The sequence below is a fragment of the Narcine bancroftii genome, chromosome 5 (genome assembly GCF_036971445.1).
Source record: "Narcine bancroftii isolate sNarBan1 chromosome 5, sNarBan1.hap1, whole genome shotgun sequence".
NCBI classification, from domain to species: domain Eukaryota; kingdom Metazoa; phylum Chordata; class Chondrichthyes; order Torpediniformes; family Narcinidae; genus Narcine; species Narcine bancroftii.
Genome location: NC_091473.1, coordinates 60343448 through 60369489, shown reverse-complemented (window position 1 = coordinate 60369489; position 26042 = coordinate 60343448). Strand labels below are relative to the sequence as shown.

General features: G+C 41.5%; 1 protein-coding gene across 2 annotated transcripts in view; it reads left to right on the top strand.

Moving 5' to 3' along the window:
* tnr (tenascin R (restrictin, janusin)) overlaps nucleotides 1–26042 on the top strand; it is a 100467-nt gene that overhangs the window by 38088 nt on the left and 36337 nt on the right. Inside the window, exons 7-11 of one of the 2 annotated variants that reach the window (XM_069937534.1) lie at nucleotides 95–184; nucleotides 2912–3040; nucleotides 14804–14947; nucleotides 19815–19934; nucleotides 24234–24377. In XM_069937534.1, coding sequence (XP_069793635.1) covers nucleotides 95–184; nucleotides 2912–3040; nucleotides 14804–14947; nucleotides 19815–19934; nucleotides 24234–24377 — 627 coding nt within the window. The remainder of the gene's footprint in view (nucleotides 1–94; nucleotides 185–2911; nucleotides 3041–14803; nucleotides 14948–19814; nucleotides 19935–24233; nucleotides 24378–26042) is intronic. The other variant, XM_069937532.1, reaches the window with a different exon arrangement.

Genomic DNA, 26042 nt, shown 5'->3' with positions numbered 1-26042 from the left:
TGTTCTAAACCTACCCAAAATTTCTTCCATCTGTGTGTTTTTGTGATAACATGGTTAACTATATTGAATTTTCCTCTCTCTATGTTGCCTGCAGATTTACTGCCAAGCACTGAATATGGTGTAGGAATATCAGCTGTTAAAGGGACGAAACACAGTGTTCCAACCACCATGAATATAAGAACAGGTGAATTCCCAACTATATCCTGTATGGCAATTTGGTGGAACAGTGGAGATTTATCACAATGTTCAACAAAAGTATATTCCAGTTAAAAACAAGGACAGTGAGGGGTGTGATACCTGGCCATTGATAACTAAAGAAGTTAAGGATAGCATTGAATTAAAACTTAATGCATACAACGAGGCCAAGTGTAGTATGAAAATGTTAAAAGCAATAAGAAGATAGCACGTAAGTAATAAAAGAAAGAAAAGATAGATTATGCGAGTAAACTAATACAGAATATAAAAGCAGGTAATAAACATTTTCATGTATAGAAAGAAAAAAACACGGTTAAAGTAAAAATGGGCCTCTTGGAAGATGAGAAGGAGGAATTAATTTTGGGTAATGTGGAAATGGTCAAGGCTACTGTGTCAGTCTTCATAGTGGAATACATGGTAACATGTCAAAGACCTGTGTTATGAAGTGATGGAAGGTCAGGACCCCTACACAATTCCCATCATTAAAGTGGTAGTGTTGAGCAAACTGCTGGGCCTTTAATTATACAAGTCTCTGGTCCTGAAGGAATGCATCACAGGACACTGAAAAAAATTGGAGAAGTTATACCAGAAATATTTGTGGTAATTTACCCAAAATTCTCTGGACTTTGGCATGGTCCTGGCATTTGGAAGACAGCAAATGTCACAACAATGTTTAAACTAGGAAGTAGACAAAAGGCAGGTAGTTACAGGTCAGTTAGCTTAATGTTTGTAGTCGGGAAATGCTTGAAACTATCATTAAGGAAGAAATAACAAGTCATTTGGAGTAAAGTTGTCCCTTCAGCCAGACACAGCATGGATTTAGGAAGGGCAGGTCATATTTAACTAATGTACTAGAGTTCTTTGAGGATAAATGGATTGCAGTGGATTGAACAGAACAGGCTGATGTTGTAAACCTGGATATCCAGAAGATGTTTGTTATGGTGCTGCACAAAGACTTCTTCGTAAGATCAGGATGTATGGAGTATGCATTAATAGAAGATTGGTTAACCAATGGAAGGCAGAGAGTTGGCATTAATGGATGTTTCTCTGGTTGGCAATCACTGATGAGCAGAGTGCTGCAGATGCTGGGCCGACATCTGGTCATGATGTATCTCAACGATTCAGGAGAGGGGACCGAGTGTTGCATATTTAAGTTCACTGATGACTCTAAATTGAGTGGAAAAGTAAATTGTGCAGAAGATGTGGAGAGTCTGCAGCGAGATATAGATAGATTAAGTTGGTGGGCAAATGTCTGGCAGATGATGTTGGTAAACGTGAGGTCATCCACCTTGGAAGGAAAAATCGTCAATCAGATTAATATTTAAATGGTAAAAGATTGCAGCCTGCTATTGTGCAAAAGGACTTGGGAATGCTGGTGCATGAATGATTAAAAAGTTAGTTTACAGGGATTGAATTTAAAAGCAGGGGGGTTCTGCTGGAACTGTGCGGGGTACTGGTGAGTCCACATCTGGAATACTGTGTGCAGTTCTGGTCTCCTTATTTAAGAAAGTATATACTGGCTTTGGGGGTGGTGCAGAGGAGGTTCACCAGGTTGATTCTGGAAATTAGGGGAGAATGACACCCATGCAGCACAGTAACAGGCCCTTCTGGCCTATAGGCTAGTTCTCCCCCAAATACATCAATTAACCTACAATCCTCATATGTTTTTGGAGGGCAGGAAGTAACCAGAACACATAAAGGAAACCCACACAGACATGGGAAAGCATACAAACTCCTAATAGACAATGGTGTAAAGTGACCTGGAGCTATACTCGTTGGAGCTTAAAAGGATGAGGGGGGGGGGTGGGCGGGATCTTACAGAAACATATAAGGTGAGAACTAGGGGACAGAGCCTCAAGATTCGAGGCAAATAGATCAAAGATGAGGAGGAACTGCTCTGCCCAAGGAAGCAGTAGAGGCTGACTCGCAATGTATTTAAGACTCAAGTAGATTTTTGAAAAAATATTTTTCAAATAATTATTTCAGGATTATGGGGAAAGGCAAGTTGGTTGAGATGACTTCACAGTAAGATCAACCATGATCTTATTGAATGATGCAGCAGACTCAATAAGCCAGATGACTGACTCCTGCTCCTAATCCTGATATTCTTCTGTCCTATTTACTTTGTTACTGCCTAAAAAGAGAAAGTTTTGGAAACGCTCAGCAAGTCAGGCAGGCAGCATCTGGTGAAGTGATGCTTCAGGTCAGACCCCTTGATTCGCATGGGTATTTCCAGCATTTTTTGTTTTTATTTCAGATTTCCTTGAAATATAAGAAGAGTGTGGCTGGGTCTTTTCTTTCTGGAAAGTAATAGGCAAAGGGGTGACATTATAGAGGCAATATTTGGGGCATAGATAAGGTAAATCATCTTTTAATCCAGGGGAGGGGAATCTTGAGCTGAGATGGGAAAGATTTAAAAGGGATCTGAGGGACACCTTCTTCACAGAGGGCAGTGGGTGTGTAGAGTGAGCTGCCAGAGGAAGTGGTAGAAGTGAGGACAACTGTTACGTTTAAAGAACAATTGGACATGGACTTGAATTGAAAAGAGTTAATGGGCCAAATGCAGGCAAATGGGACTCACTTGGTTGGCTTGGACAAGTTGATCCAAGGGGCCTGATTCTGTGCTGACTCTAAGGTAATCTCTCATTCAGATTCCTCTGTCACTTTCCTGTATCTTGCATTTTATGATCAATTTGTACCTTGTCTTGTTTTGCAGCTTTGGATCCACCATGGGGCATTTCCTTCAGTAACATCTCTCACGACTCGGTGACTGTAACCTGGCACAGGCCCAAAGCTGCCTTCGATCACTACCAGATGTTTTACCATCCCATCTTGGATCACTCGGGTAACCAGCGGCTCCTACATTCCCATCTCTACTGTTGCCATATCCCTCTATGTCCTGCTTGTTCCTGTACAGATGTGTACAGCACCTCTCTGACAGCTGATTCCAGATACTAACTGCTCTTTGTGTGAAATAGTTACCCTCAGATCGCCTTTGAAAATGCTCACTCTCACCTTCAGCTATTCTCCTGTAGGTTTAGATTCTGACTGCCTGGCCCGTGGATATTCTCAGAATTTATACTTCTCATGTTGCCTCTCCTCCTCTTTTGCACCAGATAAAATAGGCCCTGTCTGTCCAATCTCTCCTTATCCTGGACAGGTTCTGTCACATTCATAACACATAGAATGTATTGACTTTTGTTTGCCCATAAAGACACACAAACGTGCTACTAGCCCAGCACCCATATCAAGATGAGAAAGAGAAGCAAAAGAGAGTTCCTTCCAAGACATCAAGTGTCATGAATGCTGCTGCCTCTGTGCTCCAGTAACCTCCGTAGCTTGGACCGGCAGTGAACCTGAGCTCCAGGCATCCGAGTCTCCTTCCTCGGTTCCCTGGTTCTGAATATGATTAAGAAGCTGTCAGCCTCTGAGGCCCTTCAGGAGTTCTGTTCACGGATTGCGGTCCCAATACCTGGTTCCCATGTGCCAGTTTCCAGCAGCCCCTGGCCTGATATGAATCCTTCAGCCGCACTGTGGTCTCCAACCCTGCGGGGGACTCTCCCAAACTTCTTCTCGGGGGTGGGGGTTGTGAGATGTTTTCTGTTCTATGTGTTATGTGCCATCCTGCTGTTCTCCTGGAGTCTGCACCCCACCTGGTCCAGGATACTGAAGTAGGCACCACCATTTGGGCACAAAAACCCATGGGTTTAGTGATGTTATAAAAATGCTGCTGGTCCCTTCTACAGGGTTTTAAGCCTGTGCAGACCCTTTGGCGTAATTAGAAGGCTGAAGGACCCTGCAGAGGAGTGCATTGTCTCCATTCCTTGCTCTCGCAAGTTTCCCCAGTCACAGTGCTGACATTACTGCAACTCCAGGAACACCTTGTGAATATGTTCCACACCCAAGAGCTGGATCACATTCTTGAGCATGCTGACCAGAACTGCACACAATCTATATGACATAACCAACACTTTGTGCATCATAACCTGCTGTCTCTACTCCTGTATTCAGTGCCCTGACCAGAAGTGTGCTCTGTACCTTCCCAACCACACTGCCTACATGTGTCCTTGGCCCCCTATTACTCCCAGGGTCCTGTGTCTGTCATTTTGCCCTTGTAAAATTCCAACTGCTGTTTATTTTTCCACTTTCCCAATTGATCTCTGTTAGACATTGCCTTCACTGTTCAGCACAATTTTGGTGTCATCTGCAGACTTACTAATCATGCCACCGACATCTTCATCCATATCATTAATATCATGATAAACGAATGGACCCAGCACCAATCCCTGTGGCCCAACACTGGTGACAGGCCTCTCTGTGGCCCATCACCTGGTGACAGGCCTCCCTGTGGCCCAACACTGGTGACAGGCCTCGCTGTGGCCCAACACTGGTGACAGGCCTCTCTGTGGCCCAACACTGGTGACAGGCTTCCCTGTGGCCCATCACTAGTGACAGGCCTCCCTGTGGCCCATCACTGGTGACAGGCCTCCAATCTGAGGAGCAGCTTGCATTACTACCCTCACCTCCTTCCACCAAATAAGTTTTGCATGAAATGGTCACTTGACCCTGCATCTGATGTGATGAAAGCTACCTACCCAGCCTGCAATGTGAGACTTTTCCATGATCCTTGGTGAAGTCCATGTAGGCAATATCTACCACCTGTCACAAGTTGAACTAAGAACTAAGCACCCAGCCTTGGGGCACCCCTATGTTGACAGTCAGCGAAGAGGAGGTGATGTTGCTGATCTGCTCTTTTTTGGGGTCTGCCGATAGGAAGTCGAAGATCCAGTTGCTGAGGGACAGACAGAGTCCCAGATCCTTTAGTTTGATTATTCATTTTACTGCAATGATGGTATTAAGTGCTGAGCTGTAGTCAATGAACAGCAGCCTGATGTAGTTGTGGGCCCAACAAAGCAACATGTCCAATACATTTTATAGCTATTGAATTTTTCTTTGAATTAAAATTGCTGTGGTAATATAGCAATGCCAGCTGTTTTTATGGCAAATGTAAGTCAACTGTGCTTATCAGATCTGTTTTATTGTATTTTTTGAGGGATTGCTACTACTCTGGATACAAGAGATAAATACACCACTATGGAAAATTGTTCCATGAAATCTTTGGCATCCACTGGAGAAAGCGAACAAAACCTCAGCCTTGCTGCATTTGCTTTCGTTTCTTTTATCGTCAGATTTCTGGGTGGCAACTTGAACCCATGCACCTCTGCATCCTGCAAGATGAATTTAGGGAGTTAGGAAATAAGTTAAGAAGTAGGACCTCAAAGATAATAATCTCTGGATTACTACCGGTGCCATGAGCTAGTCAGAGTAGGAATAACAGGATAGTTAGAATTAATATGTGGCTTGAATGGTGGTGTAGGAGGGAAGGTTTTAGATTCTTGGGTCATTGGAACCGGTTCTGGGGCAGATGGGATCAGTACAAAAAGGATGATCTACATCTGAGCAGGGCCGAGATCAATGTTCTAGGGCGTTTGTTTGCTAGCGCTGTTGGGGAAGGTTTAAACCAATGTGGCAGGGGGATGGGACAGAAGGGTGTAAAATGAGGATAGAAGCAAAAGGTAGTAAGGTGAAAAGCAATAGTGTCAGGCAGGTAAAACCTGGGTGAAAATCAAAAGATAAATGGGATAATTGTGTGGCTAAAGAAAGTCTGAAGGCCTTGTGTCTGAATGCATTCATAATAAGGTAGAGGAACTGAATGTAGAGATAGCTATTAATGACTATAACATAGTCGGGATCACAGAGACATGGCTTCAGGGGGGACCGTGACTGAGAGCTCAACATTCAGGGTTACTCGACATTCAGGAGGGATAGACAGAATGGAAAAGGAGGTGAAATAGCTTTGTTGGTTAGGGAGGTGAATACAATAGAAAGGAAGGACATTAGTTCGGAGGATGTGGAATCGATATGGGTAGAGCTGAGAAACACCAAGGGGCAGAAGAAGCTCGTGGGAGTTGTGTACAGCACACCTAATAGTAGCAGTGAGGTTAGGGATGGCATTATGCAGGAAATTAGTAATGCATGCAACAAAGGAACCGCAGTTATAATGGGTGACTTTAATTTGCATGTAGATTGGGTGAACCAAATTGGTCAGGGTAAAGAGGAAGAGAATTTCTTAGAATGTATGAAGGATTGTTTTCTAAATCAGCATGTCAAGGAATCAATGAGGGATTGGGTATTGAGTAATGGGGAGGGGTTAATTAACAATCTTGTTGTGCGGAACCCCTTGGGCAAGAGTGACCACAATATGGTAGAATTCTTCATTAGGATTCAGATATAAAGTTTCTGAACTTAAAGAGGGGTAACTTTGATGGTATGAGACAAGAATTGGCTAAAATAAATTGGCAAATGGTACTTAAAGGACTAACGGTGGAAATGCAATGGCAATCATTTAAAGATAGCTTGGAGCAATTACAACAAATGTACATCCCAGTTTGTAAAAAGAACAAATCAAGGAGGGTAGCGCATCCGTGACTAATGAGGGAAATCAAGGAGAGTATCATATCCAAAGAAGCAGCATATAAATTAGCCAAAAAAATAATATTCCTGATGATTGGGAGAAATTCAGAGTTCTACAGAGGAGGACAAAAGGATTAATTCGAAAAGGTAAAAGGGATTATGAGAGGAAGCTGGCAGGAAACATAAAAAATGACTGTAAAAGCTTTTATAGATATGTAAAGAGAAAGAGGCTAGTTAAGACAAATGTGGGTCTGTTGTAGTCAGAAGCGGGTGAATTAATCATGGGGGACAAGGACATGGCAGATCTATTGAATGACTACTTTAGTTCTGTCTTCACTAAGAAAGACATAACTAGTCTTCAGGAAATTGTAAGGGATCGTTGATCTAATGTGAAGAAAGGACTGAAGGAAAGAATTGTAAGTCAAGAGGTTGTTAGTTAAATTGAAGGGATTAAGGGCAGATAAATCCCCAGGGCTGGATGGTCTGCATCCAAGAGTGCTGAAGGAAGTAGTCCAGGAAATAGTGGATCCATTAGTGATAACTTTTCAAAATTCTTTAGATACAGGATTAGTTCCTGAGGATTGGAGGTTGGCCAACATAACCCCACTCTTTAAGAAGGGAGGGAGAGAGAAATCGGGAAACTACAGACCAGTTAGCCTGACATCAGTAGTGGGGAAAATGCGAGAGTCAGTTATTAAAAATGCAATTGTAGCACACTGGAAGAGTAGTAGTATCATCGGACAGAGTAAGTATAGTTTTGTGAAGGGAAAATCTTGTCTGATGAATCTAATAGAATTTTTTGAGGATGTAATCTGTAGAGTAGATAAGGGAGAACCAATGGATGTGGTATATCTGGACTTTAAAAAATACATTTGATAAGTTTCCGCACAGGAGACTAGTGTACAAAAATAAAGAGCACGATATAGGAGGTATGGTATTAAGGTGGATAGAGAATTGGTTGATGGACAGGAAGCAAAGGATAGAAATAAGGGTTCTTTTCAGAATGGCAGCCAGTGACTAGTGGGGTACTGCAGGGTTCCGTGCTGGGGCCACAGTTATTTATAATATATATCAACAACTTAGATGTGAAAATAGAAAGCAGCATCTCGAAATTTGCAGATGACATGAAGTTCGGTAGTGGGGTTAGCTGTGTAGAGGATTCAAGGAGGGTGCAGGGTGACTTGGACAAGTTAGGCGAGTGGGTGAAGAAGTGGCAGATGCAATATAATGTGGATAAATGTGAGGTTATCCACTTTGGAGGTAAGAACAGGAAAGAGGATTATTATCTAAATGGTATCTGTTTAGGAAAAGGGGAAATGCAGGGAGACTTGGGTGTTGCTGTGCATCAATCGTTGAAAGTAGGTGTGCAGGTACAGCAGGCAGTGAGGAAGGCGAATGGTATGTTGGCGTTCATAGCAAGAGGATTTGAGTACAGGAGTAGGGAGATCCTGCTGCAGCTGTACAGGGCCTTGGTGAAACCACACCTGGAAGACTGTGTTCAGATTTGGTCTCCTTACCTGAAGAAGGACATCCTCGCCATGGAGGGAGTGCAGAGAAGGTTCACTAGATTAATATCAGGAATGGAAGGACTTGCACATGGACAAAGGTTGGATTGACTAGGCTTGTATTGGCTGGAATTCAGAAGGTTGAGGGGGAAATCTTATAGAAAAATAAAATTCTTAAAGGATTAGACAGATGCAGGAAGGTTGTTTCCGACGCTGGGAGAAATCAGGACCAGGTGTCATGGTTTAAAGATAAGGGGAAGTCTTCTAAGACTAAGATGAAAAAAAAAATCTTCTCTCAGAGAGTGGTAGATCTGTGGAATTCTTTGCCACAGGAAGTAGTTGAGGCCGGTTCTTTATCAATATTTAAGAGGAGGTTAGATTTGGCCCTTGTGGCTAAGGAGATCAGAAGGTATAGGGAGAAGGCAGGAACCGGGTACTGATCAGCCATGATCATAATGAAAGGTGGTGTAGGCTTGAAAGGCCAAATTGCCTACTCTTATACCTATTTTTCTATGTTCAGCCATGATCTCTGCCAGCCCAGGGACTGCTGGCTGGTTTGGGTTGCTCCAGAATGGGAATGTCAGTAGGAGAGAATGCTATGTGTGCCAAGAAGGATATTGATCCCTCAAGGATGAGGTGTGGTCGAAGGGCTTGGCAAGATGGCAAAGGACAAAGAAGTGGGAAATCACCTCTCCCTGACTGGACTGTTTAATACCCGATTTTACTGGACTGAATAAGATTTTGAATAATTGGGGAAAGTTCCTTAATTTCTGAAAATAAAAGAAATGAAGAATGGAAAAGGACAACAATTAAAAAAACCCTATTATTAAAGTGCTGGAAAAACCTGAAGAAGTTGGGCCTACTTCTGTTGTCAGGAACAATTTTCAATGGAGCTGAAGACACAGCGTATATCTCCGGCCAGGTTGGGGGAAACGCCGGCATCCTCTGTATGCGGATCGGTGCCAGATGGCGCCGGCACAACCTTGCTGGCATCGCCCAGCACGTTCATGGGGACGAGGTGACGTGCGCGGCTAGTGGCTTCGAAGTGCATGGGGGGGGGACCTTGGGACGCGAGCATGAGTGCGTCAGTGCATCTTCTGGCGTGCTGGCCAGCAGCGACGCATCGTCATCAGAGGCCCATTATTGCGCTGTCGGCACTATGAGCATGCATGCGAATTCGCGCATGTGCGAGGTCCTTGACCAGGTCTGGGCAGCAGAGGGGCTTGCTCTGCTCTGCGCCCATGAGGTCGGCCCGGCATGGAGAGGGGTCTAGACCTGCAGCCTGGCTGCCCGGAAGGAGATCTTAGTGCCTGAAAAAGAACAACTGAAATTTCTGGATGAGGAGGATCAGGAATTATTAATAGCTGCTGCAAATGTGATTGAAGGTAGGGGACATCAAAGGTACCTTCATCTTATAAGTCAGGCTCCTCACCAGTTTTAATGAGTCCATCACTGGGTCCTGATATAGTGACAATGTTTAAAGAACTGACAAAACAAAATAACAATATGATGGTGTATATGTCAAACAGTTTTCACAATATTGATGAGCAGTTTGCTGATATTAGAGTGAAAATAACTGATATGTCAGGAGAAATTGCTTCTGTGAAACTGGAAGTCAATAAGTGCTGACAGCTGTTGATGTTGTACAAGAGAGAGTTAAGAACGTTGAAGACAGAGTTGATCAAACTGAAGAGTCGTTTACTGGATGGGAAGTTCAGAAGAGAGATCGTTTTGCAGAAAATTGATTCATTGGACTACCAGAGTCGTCATAATAATATTCAAATAGTTGGACTCCTGGAAGGTATTGAAGGAATGAACCCTACAAAATTTTTTCGGGATTGTATTCCAGATATGTTGGGGCCTGAATTTTTTCTAGAAGGTTTGGAACTGGATAGTGTTAAAAAAGAAAACTTTCCTGGATCATCTTCCGAGAGTGGTATCGATTAGATGTCTCAGATATCAAGATCAGGAGATGATTTTGCGTTTGGCAGTTCAACAGGCTCGTATGTCTCAGAGCCCGATGATGGTTCAGGGTAAAAGGGTTTTTTTTCTATGCGGATTTAAGCCAAGAGGTTATTCAGAGATGTAAGGAGTTTAATCCAGCTAAGGCAGTTTTGTGGAAGAAGGGATATAAATTTGCTTTTCGATATTCGGCGATATTGAAGGTGTTCTAAGGGCAATACCAGTCTCAATTTTTTCAAAAGATGCAAGATGCATTAACCTTTGCTAATTCTTTGCCAGATTAGAAGCTGACTCAAGATTTGTCTGCAAAACCTTTGGTGAGCATAACTAAGACCAGGAATGGAAATGGGATTAAAATGCTGGAAACTGGACAATTGATGGATTTGGAGGAGGATCCTCAAGCTTCAACTGAATCATGAATGGACTATATGTATTTTTTTTTATGAAGTCCGGTAGGGGGGGAGGTGGATGACCCTGTGGTTTCTGAAGTTGTCAGCCACTGGTGGTATTAATCACACCCGGTTAATAGAGGGGGGTACTGCATTAGCAGTTTTTTTTGGGAGGGTATTTTTATTTCATATCAGTTAAGAGGAAGGGTTTTTTTTAATATAGGGGTTTTTTTTGTAGTTTTTTTTAGGAGCCTTTATTTTGATATTGTATTCTTGGTGTGATGTGCCCGGATTACAATTGTATTAATATGTCTAGTTTAAATTTTGCAACTTTTAATTTCAAAGGTTTAATAACCCGATAAAAATAAAGCGTGTTTTGGCTTATATTAAGAAAATGAAGATAGACATAGCTTTTTTACAAGAAACTCATTTGACTGAAAAAGAACATTTAAAATTAAAAAGGATTGGGTTGGACAGGCCATTGCATCCTCCTTTAATTCTAAAGCCCGTGGAGTAGCTATTTTAGTTTATAAGAAATTGCCTTTTATATTGGAATCAGTCTCAGAGAAGGTGGATAGGGCATTGATGGTTAATTGTAAAATTTTCCCTGTGGCTTGGACATTTTTAAATGTTTATGCTCCGAATGTGGACGATGAACAATTTGTTACTGAGGTTTTTTTTGGGTTTGAATCAACCGAATGATAATATTTTTGTAGGAGGAGATTTTAATTGTTGTTTGGATCCTTTGTTGGACAAATCTCCAAAATCTGAAAAAATAACTAAGATGGCTGAGCGCTTAGCAGTTGTTATGAAAGATTTGATTTTGGTAGAAATTTGGAGGAGATTAAACCCAACAGAGAAGGATTTTTCATTTTACTCAGCAAGACATGGGTCCTTCTCCAGAATTGATTTGTTTTTAATATTTGCTCAATTACAGAATTACTAATGCAGAATACAAAAGTTGGATTTTGTCTGATCATTCACTTTTATTAATTTCTTGTATTAGTTCTGATATGGTTCAATCTAGTTACAGGTGGAGATTCAATATAGTGTTGTTAAAGCAGCCTGAGTTTGTCACCTTTATTAGGGACCAAATTAAGTTGTTTATGCAACTGAACGAGAATTCAGTGCAGACTAAGTTTACATTATGGGAAAGTGTATTCAAGGGGACAAATTATTAGCTATACTACTAAAGTTAAGAAAAAAATATTTGGCAGAAAGTCATAAGCTTGAGGAGGAAATTATGGTTTTAGAAAAGGATTTGCAGAGATATCTAATATCAGTATGAGAGGTTGATTCAAAGATCTAAACAGTGGTATTATGAGTTAGGAGAAAGGGCTCATAAGGTACTAGCTTGGCAATTGAAGACAGAACAAGTATCTAGGATGATAAATGTGGAAAGGAAAGGTTTAAGCGTCACTTATAAACCTCAGGAGATCAATGATGAATTTCGTTCTTTTTATCAAGATTTATATACTTCAGGGTTTGAATAAGATACTGATCGAGTAGAATCATTTTTGAGTGATTTAGACCTTCCATTTTTGAGTGATTTAGATGCACAGGAGTTAGATTGTCCATTTACAGATATGGAAATTAAAGAGGTATTACAAACTATGCCTAATGGAAAATCACCCAGGAAGGATGGATTTACTTTGGTGTTCTACAAGGAATTTTATGATTTATTATTTCCGGTATTTTGACAAGTATTAAGACAAGCTTCTGAAACTCTTCCAGAGTCTTTTTCTAGAGCCTTAATTACCGTTATTCCAAAAAAAGATAGAGATAATTTGAAAGTAGCTTCATTTAGACTGATTTCTTTGTTAATTGTGGCTAAAATGCTTACAAATAGACTTGCAAAATATCTACCACATTGATTCATGTAGATCAGTCAGGCTTTATTAAAAATCATTATTCAGCTGATAATATTGTTAAATTGATTACATTAATTAATGCACCTAAAAATCAACATAATCAACCTTTAATAGTGGTCCTGGATGCCGAAAAGGCATTTGACCGGGTTGAGTGGCACTTTTTGTTTAAAGTCTTGGAATGCTTTAAGTTTGATCCAGTCTTTATTGGTTGGATAAGGGCCTTATACAACACTTTGTCAGCTAGAGTGGTGAAAAATTGACAAATTTCATCTTCGTTTAATTTAACTAGGTCAACTAGACAAGTCTGTCTGTTATCTCCACCTTTATTTGCATTAGTTATTGAACTTTTGGTTCAATTTATTAGACAGAATATTAATATTAAAGGTATTAGAGTGGGAGAGGAAGAATACAAGATTAATTTATTTGCGGATGATGTGTTAATATACTTAACAAATCCTAAAGAATCTCTGATACATCTTCAAAGATGTTTGGAGCAATATAGAGAAATGTCTGGTTATAAAGTTAATTGGGATAAGAGTGAACTATTACCAATCTCAAGTGAAGATTATTCAGATTGTAAACAGATTACCCAATTTTGTTGGTCCGATAGAATAAAGTATTTGGGGGTGATAGTAAATGTGGATTATCAGCATTTGTTTCAGTTGAATTATGTACCATTACTGAAGAAGATTAAGGCAGATTTGTGTAGGTGGAAAGATCTACCCTTGACTTTAATGGGACAGGTGAACTGTATAAAAATGAATATATTTCCTCGTATACAATATCTTTTTCAATCTATTCCTTGTTCTTTACCAAAGGCTTTTTAAAAGGAATTGAATGTCCCAGTTCGGTTATTTTTATGGAAAAGTAAGTTATCTAGAATTCTTTTGCAAAAGTTGACTTGGAAATACACATTAGGAGGATTGCAGTTACCAAACTTTCAGAACTATTATGAGGCAGCGCAATTGAAATTTATTAATTGAATGTCAGACATTGATCAATCTCCAGAATGGGCTAAAATTGAATTGTCACAGATATCAGAGAGTAATGTTAAATATTTCATCTATAAATGGAAACCTTACCTTTTAAAGATTTATGATGTACCTATACTTAAACATTTATTGGAGATTTGGTATAAGAGAGACCAAATAATTGGAACCAAAAGTAAAATTTATATCGGAATAGGATTATTCCTTTTTCTACGGATAGTCAATATTTAAAAAATTGGGAATTGAAGGGTATTTGAATGGTAGGAGGTTGTTTTGAGAAGGGTGTTTTTCTTTCTTTTATTAAACTTCAAGATAAATTTGGGATATTGGCGAATTCATTATTTGCTTATTATCAAGTACAAGCTTTGATAAAGGATAATTTTGGGCAGGAGATTAAGCTTCTGAATTTGACTAGGTTTGAGAAGTTGCTCACAGAAAGTATAAAAAAAGGATTTATATCAGAAATATATGCGTTATTGCAAGAGAAGATGGATAAACCCAATATATTTAAAATAAAGGATAAATGGGAGAAGGAATTGCAGCTTTCTATTTCGGAGGAAGATTGGATAAAGATGTGTAATGAGGATGTAACCAGGTTGATTAATGTGAGATATAGTTTAGTTAACGATAATTTTTTGCACCAACTATATTTGACACGAGAGAAATTGAAATGATGTGGTTTTAGGGAATCAGATTTATGTTTCTGGTGTGTATACAGAAAGGAACGTTTTTACACTCAGTTTGGTCTTGTGAAAAGATGAAAACTTTTTGGATGAAGATTAGGGAATTTTTGGAACATTTGTACAATAATGAATTACTGTTTGATCCATTACTTTTTTTAATGGGATACATGAACTTAAAAGTGGGTTTAAAATTGGATAGGTTTCAGATTGGATTCATTCGCTTGGTTTTAGCAGTGGCTAGAAAATGTATTGTAGTAACATGGAAAGATGATGTAGAGTTAAATATTCAAAGATGTCACTACGAGTTGCAATCATGTATTTATTTAGAAAAAATAACATATAATTTACATAATAACTATTCTTTTTTTACTAAAATGTGGAATCCGTATTTAAAATACATGGATTTGAATGTATTTCAAGCAGTTTATTTTTAAAAAAAAAGGCACACACCATTTCATGTAAATAACCCGATGTATGTAAAAGGCTCCATTATTATGGGGAGGGTGGGGTTTTTTTTATGTAGTTGGGTGGTAGGGAGAGGGGAGGGGTAGGTTATTAGTTTATTATTATGTACCTTACCAATAATGAACTGTAATATTGGGTTTTTATATGTAACATTGTATTTTATATTACATAAACAAAGTTTTCAAAAAAAGGATGAGGTGTGACCACCTTGCAGCTCAACAAGATTGATTGTCACCACTCACCCTGTTCTCTCTCCACTCTGGATTTCAGGTGCAGTGGAAAGCGTGAACATCTCATCATTCCTAACCGAGTACATCTTGTACAAGCTACAGCCTGCAACTGAGTATATGGTGGAACTAAAGGCAGTTCAAGGACTGGCTGAGAGTCTGCTCCTCTCAAACACTGTACTAACAGGTCAGTTACAATGTCAGGAATAAAGCCTGCAATAACACATGCAGGCAAGCATGTCATGTGCCTTCTTCACCACCTGTCCACCTGTGTTGCCACTTTCAGTGACCTGTGGACCTGAACCTCAGGGTTCCTCTGTTCATAATTATTCCTGAGCCCTACCATTTAGTTTCCATATGTCCTACCCTAGCTGACTTCTCAAAGTGCTCATTTCACACTTGTTGGGATTAAATTCCATCTGCCTACACTCCACTTAACTTTGCAACCAAATCTATATTCTGCTGTAACCCGAGTCAACCTTTGGTATCTGTAACATCACCAATTTACACACCATCCCTCCTTCACTCACATCCAAGTTGCAACTATATGTTACAAGTGGCAAGGTTCCCAGCACTGATCACTGTGGAACACTGCTAGCCACAGACTTTTAATCAGAAAAGCATCCTTCTACCACTCCACATGTACTGCTCCCCCTGCTTCCAATTACCAAGTTCATTTTCTATCTAATGTGCCAACCCTCATATCCAATCTCTTGCGCTTTCACCTTCTGGACCAGCCTATCATGCAGGATCTTGTCTAGTGCATTGCTGGTCCACATCTCTACCACCCCAAATTCATCAACAAAATTAGTGGCAGAAATTTCCATCAAAGATATGCTGACCATCTCTGATCAGTCTCTGCCTTTTCAAATGTTACAAATGCCACCTCTTTGGGTGTACTCTAGTAATTTCCCAACCACTGACACAAGGTTCACCAGCTTATTGTTACCTGACATATCCCTACTGCCCTTTTTAATCAAAGGACCAATGCAGCAAACATCCTGTCTGCTGGTAATTCACTGTTGTCCACGAAGATGCAAAACCTCCATTAGAACCCCAGCTATCTCCCCCATCTCCTCCCTTGTTTTCCACAGTAATGTCATCTGGCCTGAGGGATTTATTAGCCATTGTTTGCCAACACCATCCAAGAGGTCTTTTTTAATACTGGCATGCTTCAGATTATCCATATACACGTACCCTTCCCTGAACATACAACTATCTGGTAAATCCAGATGAGGAATATTCAATTAACACTCACCCACGTGACATGGCTCCACAAACTGATTATCCCAAGATTCTTTCTCTTTTACTCTCTTGCTCCTCATATAAAATGTCTTGGTATTAACCTTTATCTTAGCTTCCCATCATATTTCATGAGCCCTTTTTGTCCTCCTAATATTATTCTTAAATGCTATCCTCACTCAGTATTCCTGAAGATGTTCCCTCAATCCCAGTTGCCTCTGCCTGTTGAATCTTGCTTTTTTCATATTGGTTAAACTTTCAATATCCTTTATAATTCAACATTCCCTAATCTTGCCATAAAGTCCAGCAGCATGGAACAGACCCTCTGATCTTACAACATTCTCCTCAGCATCTCTTCCATTCTCTGATCCACAATGTTTTCCATGCTCCACTGTTTACTGTGATGTCTTGCTCTAGTTAGACTGACCAAAGCCACCTTTAACTTTCACCCAGACTGGGCTGGCTCTGAACTCTTGCTCAGTCCCAGGGATCAGATGTCATTTTACTCACAAACATCTGCTACTGATCTACTTTCATGAGGTCAAAACTGTTCAAAATCAAGGTTTCCCAATTCAAGATCTGAAGGCCAATCTTGTCCTTCTCCATAGCTGCCCTGAAACATCCCAAGGAAAGTTCCCTGTTCCCCAGGTACTTTGCCACCAACACTTCCACCACCTGCACAGTTTTACTTCTTCACCTGAGGTCATAAAGTCCTTTCTCCACTGATGATTATCTCAAAAACATTGAGAAGCACTTTACAAATCTCAGTCAATACTTGAAAAATTAAAATCCCGACAACAATAACCAAGTTAATTTTACACTTTCTGTGATTAACTTTATATCTGTTCCTTTTATTCCTGCTGACAGTTGGCTGGACTTTTGTGTTACCCACCCCCCCCCCACTTTAGATATAACAATCACAGCACAGAAACATCAGCCCTTCTACCCATTTCACTCTTTTGGACGACCCTCCAGGATATTCTCTTGGAGTAGTGATGTTATATTCTCCCTGGTCAACACACTGGGTCCCAGTCCGAATTTTAATCCCCCTCTGCCATACCTGAAATTTATATTTCCCAGCTAGTTCTGCCCTTCCATCAATCACATTTCTGTGATTGTAATTACATCATAATTCCATGCGCTGATCTATGCTTTTAGCTCTCCTGACACCCATGATTCTCCTTGCATTGAAGCAAATGCAGCTGAGCCTGTCTGCTCTACCCTATTCCTTTTTATCTCCTTAAATTCCTGAGGGTTCATTATCTTGATGGAAATATCCTGGACCCATCATATTAATGCCTTTATGAATAAAAGCACATCAGGACTCTCCTTCCTCAGGAGTTTGCAAAGGTTTGGTATGTCATTGGAAACCTTGGCAAACTTCGACAAACAGTATGTGCGGTGGAAATTGTGCTGACTGGCTGTATCATGGTCTGGTATGGAGTCATCAAAAGGACTGAGCGAAAAATCCTGCAAAAGGTAATGAACTCAACCCAGGACATCACAGGTGAAACTCTCCCCACCATTGAGAATATCTCCATAGAACATTGCCGTCAGAGAGCAGCAGCAATTTATCAAGGATCCACACCACCCAGGACGTGCTCTGTTCTCGCTGCCTGTACCACAGGGTCCATACCACCAGGTTCAGGAATAGTTGCTATCCCTCAACTATTAGACTCCTGAACAACAGACTTGTTCAGAGACTCAATTAAGGACTTGTATTTTGATCATTTATTACTGCATGTTTGTACATCTGCATTTGCACAGTCAGTTTGTTTACATTTCTTTATTTTTTGAGTGGAGTTTACAGTTGCTGGTAGTTATAATCTCAGGGTTGTATGTAATGTCATGTATGTACTCTGTGAATAAACTTGAACTTTGAACTTTATGGTTCAGAAGTTGCACACCAGTGGAAAAAAAAGCTCTTGGCTTCATCTCACTTTCCAGGATTTTGCAAGGTTCAGGATTTAAATATACATCTAGACACCTTGAAACATAAGGAAGACTTCTGACTCCACAGCCCACTCACATTCAAAATTATAGAGTCATACAGCATTGAACATTTTTTCCATGCTCCTCATCTGAATATCCCCATCCCCCACTAACTCAGTTCAAATTTTTCCCAGTAGCATCATTGCAAGGAAGTTGATCCATTGTGGTTTAGGTGCATCCCATTGTGATTGTACAGATCCCACCTTGCCCAGAAACAGTTCCAATGAACCAGGAATCAAACACCCGTCTTCCTGTGCTATCTCTTCAGCCATGCCTATATATATCTTACCCTCTTATTGCCATATTCACTGGCTCATGCCATCAGAAGCAATCTGGATATTACAACCATTGCTCTTTAGCTGTCTACCTTACTCCTCAACTGTGCTGCAGGACCTCATCTGCTATTTTCCCCATGTACCACAATTGCTGGCTGTTCTCACTCCCCATTCAGAATATTCTGCAGCTGCTCCCCAACATTCTTAACCTGAGCACCAGAGAAGCAGCTCTGGAGTCTTGAGTAAATGAAGCACTCTGCAAGAGGAATACAATAGCATCTGCGGGATGAAAAACATTGTTGATGTTTTGTGTCAAAATCATTCATCACAATCCACTGCTGCTGCTCAAGATTGTATTTGGGTTTAAATTGCATCTGCCATTACTCTTCCCACAATACCAGCTGATAACATCATCCAGTGAAGGTAACACACCCTTCTCACCATCAACAAGACCAACTTTGGCATCATTTACTATCTTAGAAACTAAACCTCCTGCAAATGTGCCACATGACTAGTCCCAGCCTGTACCTTCTCTTGCTACTTAAAAGCTGCCCTGGATCACTTAGGCTGCAAGCTTTTGGACCAGCTTTCCATGTGAGACCTAGTCAAAGGTTTTATTGAAGTCACAATCTCTCATGGCATGGAAACAGTACCTTCAGCCTAACTCGCCCATGCTGACCAAAATGTCCTACTTACACTAGTTCCATCAGTCCACATTTGGCCCATATACTTCTAAACTCATCCAATTCACATATCAGTCTGAATTTCTCTTAAACATTTGCAATAGTACATGCCTCAACCACCTCCTATGGCAGCCAGTTTAATACACCCACCACCCTCTGTTTAAAAAGAGTCACTCCCTCTGGTTCTTGTTAAATCTCGCACCCCCCCCCCCCCCCACTTATCTTGAATCTATGTCCTCTGGTTACTGATTCCCCTCCTTTGCATTCACCCAATATATTCTTCTCAGAATTTTGTACACCTCCATGAGATCTCTCCTCATCCTCTAACATTCCAAGGAATAAAGCCCACCCTGCTCAACCTCTCTCTTTTGCTCAGGCCCCCGAGTCTTTGCAACATTCTCATAAACCTTCTGTGCCCCCTCTCGAGTTTGACGACTTCTTTGCTGTAGCATAGTGACCAAAGTCTGGAGGAACCACATGTCCTGCACTGCCTTCAGCAACATACTTTGTTTCTTCTTTTAAAACCTCATGCTACTTGGTCAGACAACACATCTCAAATTCATCTCTGCCTTTCCAAATGTAGATTTGATCCTGTCCCTCTGAATATTTTCCAGTAACTTCCCACCACTGATGTTAGACCAACAGTCCTATCCCTCCTTGAATCAAGGAACCATGTTTACTGCTCTCCAGTCTGCTGGGACTTCACCCACATCTGGAAAAGATCCAAACATCTGTCAGCGGAGAGATGCAGATGTCATTTGGCAGTTCAGCAGTGGGTGTGTGCAGGTAGGCAGAGTTCTCTGGGTGTAAGTGTGAATGTCAAGATGGCGATAGCGACCCACTCTTTCTTGTGTGTCTGCAGCAATGGACAGCCCATCGGCTGTGCAGCTTATTCATGTGACTCCAACAGAGGCTTGGCTGGCATGGGCTGCTCCTCAGGCCATGGTACACAACTATATTGTAATTGTATCACACAGCCAGGGTAAGTGTTTCCACAACAGTTAATGGACTCTCTTCATCTGCTCCATTATATTCCCAGTATATCCCTGTTCTCTCCTGCTTCAGTTGCTCTTGGTATAGCACTGTGCATTTCCCCTTTCCCACCCCCTCCTCTCCACCCTCCCCCCCCCCACTACCCCAGCACAGCTGCTCTCCCCATGCATTGTTTGTATTGTGAATGTACTCTTTTTGCCTTTACTTTCTTCTCTCCATTTTCTCAGTAAATAAGGAAAGCATAGAAAACAGTTGTGAGACCACATTTGAAGTATTGTGTTCTGTTCTGGTCACCTCATTACACCTGCATCCTTACAGACCATGTTAGGGAGCTGGAGCTGGATGAACTCCAGATCATTCGAGAGGCTGAAGGGGTGATAGACAGAAGCAATAAGGAGATAATCACATCCAAACGGCAAGTGAGATGAAACTGGGGTTAGTCAACGCAGAGAATCTTTGTGGATATTCCTCTCACCAATAAGTATACCATTGAGGATACTGTTGAGTTGAATGATCTACCAGAGACAAATTGTAATGGTCAGGTCTCTAGCACAGGGGAGAGAAGAGGAGAGTTATAGTGGTTGGTGATTCGTTAGTGAGGGGAACGGATAGGGGGTTCTGTGAACAAGATCGAGACTCCCAGATGGTATGCTGCCTCCCAGGTGTTGTGGTCCACGTTGGAACTAATGACGTAAATGCAAAAAAGGATGAGGCCTTGAAAAGGGAATATAGGGAGGTAGGAAGGAAGCTAAAAAGCAGAACCTCAAAGGTGGTAATCTTTGCCACTGAGGGAGTGAGAATGGAGAGGGAGAGAGGGAAAACCAACAGATTTTACAGTGCACAGGAAACAGAGAAACAGATGGGCAGGCAAAAGGCAGAGGGGTGTGGTTTGGAACAGGTTCTTGGTCAAGAATGTTTCAAATCCTCAAATATTAACTGGGATTCCCTTCAAGTGAAAGGTTCAGTGGGGGAATGTTTTTTAGGTATGTTATGGAAAACTTTTGTAGATGGAGCAACAAGGGAAGAAGCATTACTGGACCTCATCTTGAGGAAGTAACTGGGAAAGGCAGGAGGGGCAATGTCAGTGGGGAACATTTTGGAAAAAGTGACCATAACTCAAGGTATTACAAATAGTGTTGGACAAAGATGGGGATAGACCACAAGTAGAAGTTTTAAATTGCAGAAGGCCAATTTTACTAAATAGGATAAGATTAGGTAAAGGTTGACTGGATACTTCTAGGTCTGACTACGGGTATACTGTGGAGAGCATTCGGGCTGGTTGCATCACAGTCTGGTGTGGAGGTGCCAACTCTCAGGACAAGAGTAAACTCCAGAGGGCTGTTAACTCTGCCTCTACTATCATAGGCACCAGACTTCACTCCATTGACGACATCTACATGAGGTGATTGTGATGGTGTAATGGTGGGGGGGGGGTGGTATTATACTGACTGCTTGCTATTGGCTCTGGCTGTCGAGATACTCCTCCCTACTGGTATAACAGATGGAGATGCTTTCCCACTGGCCAGTTTAGTGGTGGTTATAATCTGTTAATAAAATTGATATGCCATAGACATGGACCAGAAAAGTCTAATACAGGGCTTTTATTAACAGACTATAACCTCCACTAAACTGGCCAGTGGGAAAGCACCTCCATCTGTTATACCAGTAGGGAGGAGTATCTCGACAGCCATAGCCAATAGCAAGCAGTCAGTAGAATATGCATATGTCCTCCCCATTACATCATCACAGTGGTTTCTATCCTTAAAGACCCCCACCACCCAGGCCATGCTCTCTTCACTCTGCTACCATCTGGGTAAAGGTACAGGAGCCTAAAGATGTTCACTCAACAGCACAAGGACAGCTTCTTCCCCGCTGCCATCAGATTCCTGAATAATCAATGAACCAAAGACACTGCCTTACTTTTCATGCTCTATTATTGTTATTTTTTTTTCTATAGTAATGTTGTAAGATGGTTATAATATGAATGTTTTCACTAAGATGCTGCAAAAAAAAAAAAAACAAATTTCGTGGCTTGTTCATGACAATAAATTCTGATTCTGATCCGCACTGAGGGAAGCATTCAACAAAGAACCAGGGAGAGTTGAGCGATTTTACATTTGTGTCACTGTAAAAGGCAGAGGAAACTAGGATAGGGGACTGTGGTGTTGAGGGTTGGAGTGTGGCTGGTAAAGAGAATGAAAGACTGAGCAATTAGTGAACATAAGAACTGTGAATGCTGAAATCTTGAGCAAATGGTGAGGGACTCAGCAGGTCAGGCAGCATCCATGGAGAAGGATGGACAGTCATTGTTCTGTGTTCTATGTTCCGTGGTGGGTTTACAAAGATTTCAGAAGCACATGGATGAAGCACAAGAATTGTTCATTCCAACTGAACACAAATACTAGGGAGAGTAGATTTCAGGTTCATTGCAGGAAGAATGTTCCTGATGTCAGGGAAGTGCAGAGTAAGGCATCGTAGTCTGAGGAGAAGAGGGAAGCAGTTTAGGACTGAAATTAGGTGAAATTTCTTCACTTGCAGAGCTGTGAAGTTGTGGAGCTTCCTGCCACTGAGAGCTTTTAAGGCCAGTTTGTCAGGTACTGTGATCCTTATGGTTAAATGGGTCAAAGGGTATGAAGAGTAGGCAGGAATAGGGGGCAGAGGTTGCACGATCAGCCTTGATTGTACCGAATGGTGGAGCAGGCTCAAAGGGCTAAATGGCCTTCTCATACTCCCATTTTCTATTAAACAACATTGGAATGGAGCAGCATCGGAGTAGGCCCTTTGCCCACGAGTCTGCGTGGAACATGATGTCCAAATTAAACTCAAACTCTGCTGCCTGGACATGATCTCTATTCCTCCATCCTCTTCATATTCATATGTCTATCTAGATGGCTCTTAAATGTCAATTCTGTGTCTGCTTCCACCACTTCTCCTGGGAACCCATTCCAGGCACCCACCTTCTCTGTCTAAAAAAACTTAACCTGCACAGCTATTTTAAACTTTCCCACTTCACCTGAAAACTATGTCCTCTTATGTGTGATACCTTTATCCCTCTCAATTAATCTTATAAACCTTTTTATCAGATCTCACCTCAGCCTCAAAACAGCCCAGATTTGTCCAATCTCTCCCCATAACTCATACTCTCTAATCCAGACAACATACTGGTAAATCTCTTCTGTCCCCTTTCCCAAACCTCCATCAGGTGAAGGGGAAATGGTTTAAAATTGACCTCAAGTATATGGAATTGCCTGAGCAAGTGGTAGAAATGGGAACAATTGTAATATTCAGAAGATATTTAGACAGGTCCATGAATAGAAAAGTTTAACTGGATATAGGTAGAATCCAGCCAAATGGGACAAGCTTGGTCAGCACAGACAAGTTAGGTGGAAGGCCTATTTCTATGGAACTCTCAGACTTAACAAAACCTGTTCTCTGTATTGTTCTCCTCTTTCAGTTTAAGCCTTTTCCTACAATACTTTACTGAGTCACTTTACTGTGACTCAGATCAGATTCTTGAATGTGTGTATGGTTCAATGTGTTCAGTGACCAGGAGTGCCACAGTAAGTCTAAATGTGACAATTTCAGTTGTGGTTTGAGACCTGTGCAGATAGGATACATCCCGAGTTCCTAAGGAAAGAGGAGGTGTGTGGGAATAGGAAGTAAGTTTTCAAGGAGAGAGAACAAGGAGATGCGGTCAATTATTCTGCCTTGATGACTGAGAGAAGGTGTGTGGGGCAACACCTCTTGCTCGGAGGGTGGGGGGGGGGGGGGGGGGAAGCACGAAGCTTGAAAATGTGCTCAGAGTGAGGAGAATTGTGACAAATGGCATAAAACATTAGAAAAGCTGGCAGAGTGGACAAAAAAGTGAGGGATGGAATGACATTTTGGGAAGTAGGAATTGGTTCACATTGACAATCAGGAGGGAATGCAGACTGAATGGGATGATTCCAGTGAGTTTGCAGGAACAGAGGAACCTGGGTGTAGGTAATTCCTCAAGGGAGCAGGCCAAGTTGAGAGAGCGATAAGCACGCATGGGGCATTCAGAAATACAGTGAGAGAGAAAAGACAGGGAGGTGATATTGACTTTGGATCGGCATTGGAGGAGAGAAAATTAGCAGGGCTGATGCGAAAGGCAATGAAGTGGGATGATGGATTTTATATCAGGAAGCAGTCTGCTGGTTGCCTTCTAATTAATGTGTTCTCTGATCATCTTCTGTTGTGCTAGGGATCATTTTCATTGTGTCTTTTTACTTACTGCCTGATGTAAGCCGATTCTCTTTATGTGCAGGTGTTGCAGACAGAATTCTTGTCGATGGGGCTAAGACACGGCACCAGCTGACCAACCTCCAACCCTTCACCAATTACTCTGTCACCATCTCTGCCACCAGAGGCTCCATGGCCAGTCCCTCTGTCTTCTTTCATTTCCTCACCCGTATGTACTTTTTAGTTGTTTAAGGCTGCTCAATCTGGGCGACTGAGGAAGGGGCAGAAAAATATTTAAGTGTGGGAGGGAGGTGGGTAGGGGCTTGGATTAACAACAAGATGGATGTCCACATTGGGCCATGTGTGTGAAACTTGAAGAAGTACCTGCTCACTGACATTTGAAAAAATGTGGAATATTTGCAACAGAGAAGCATTGACTGTCAGTGACATACAGTGTGGGTAGGAGGGGTCACTAAATATTTGTGTCATGCAGCAGAACACAAGTGCTGTAAAAACTCAATGGATCATCTGGCATCCAAAGGAAGCAAAGGATCATCAACATTTTGGACCTGAGCCTTTTGGTAGTAATCAGGAAAACAGGGAGGTGCTTATCTAGAAAGGTGGGGGGAGGAGGGAAAAAGGGGGATGAACACAGATTAACATGTAAGAGGTAATTGGAGGATACAGGTGGGAGCACAGAAGAGAAAGGAGCTGAGAAGTTATGTGAGAAGAGAGCAGAGGGTAGTTCTGATAGAAGGATGGGAAAGGGATGGGGAGCTGGAGGAAAGAAGACAGAGGGATTAGGAAAGAGAAAGATAGGGGGAGGGGACTAATGAAAATTCGAGAGTTCATTTTTTATGTTGTTTAGTTTGAGAGTGGCCAGACTGAATATAAGGTGTTTTTATTCACAATAGAATGGAGTTACGTCCATGCTGGTTAACTGTCCTGAACTGGGGAGGGGGCTGTGACCTTTATTCATGCATCTATGGGAAGTGCCACAGATACTGTTGACCAATGGGTGTGCCCAGACAGATATATATACAAACAGTGGTTTACCACAGTGTTGTTCCTCCAAACTTGTGTTTTGCACTCAGCCCCAGCATCTGCAGATTTTCTTGTTTAACTTCTGTCACACATTAGATCAACATCTGTAGAAACAGCAAGAACAAGATAGGAGAGTATTAATTAAGGTCAATAATGTCGTTTCCAGTCTTGGTGATGCAGCTTAATTGGACATCACAGAATCAGCACAGATATGGGCATTTTCAATGCACTTTGTCCATGTTGGCCATGATTCTGTTTGCCACATTAGGCCCACAAACCTCTCTGCCTTTCCTATCCAAGTATCTGTCCAAATAGCTTTTAAATATTCTCATTGTATCTGCCTCCACCATCTCCTTTGACAGCTTGAGTTCTTTTTCACTGGAGCATCACAGGCTGAGGAGTGACCTGATTAATTGAATTGTGTCATTCTTAATTGTGGAAGATACTAGGAATATACCACAAATTTGAGAGGGTCAGGAGGCAGAAGTGAGCGCAGTCTCTATCACTGAGAAGGTGCTCAGGAAGATGAAGGTTGATAAGTTACCTGGACTGGACGGATTGCACCCCAGGGTTCTGAAAGAGATCGAGAGATGGGAATGGAAAGTTGCAAATGTTACTCCACTCTTCAAGAAGAGAAAGAGGCAAAAGAGAGGAAATTATAGGCTGGTTAGCCTGACTTCAGTGGTTGGTAAGATTCTGGAGTTCACATTTAAGGATGAGGCTAAGGAGAATTTGAAAGTATGTGTTGAAATAGGCCAAAGTCAGCATTGTTTCTTTCGGAGAAGATCTTACCTGACAAATCTGCTGGAATTCTTTGAGGAAGTAACAAGCAGGACAGATAAAGGAAAGT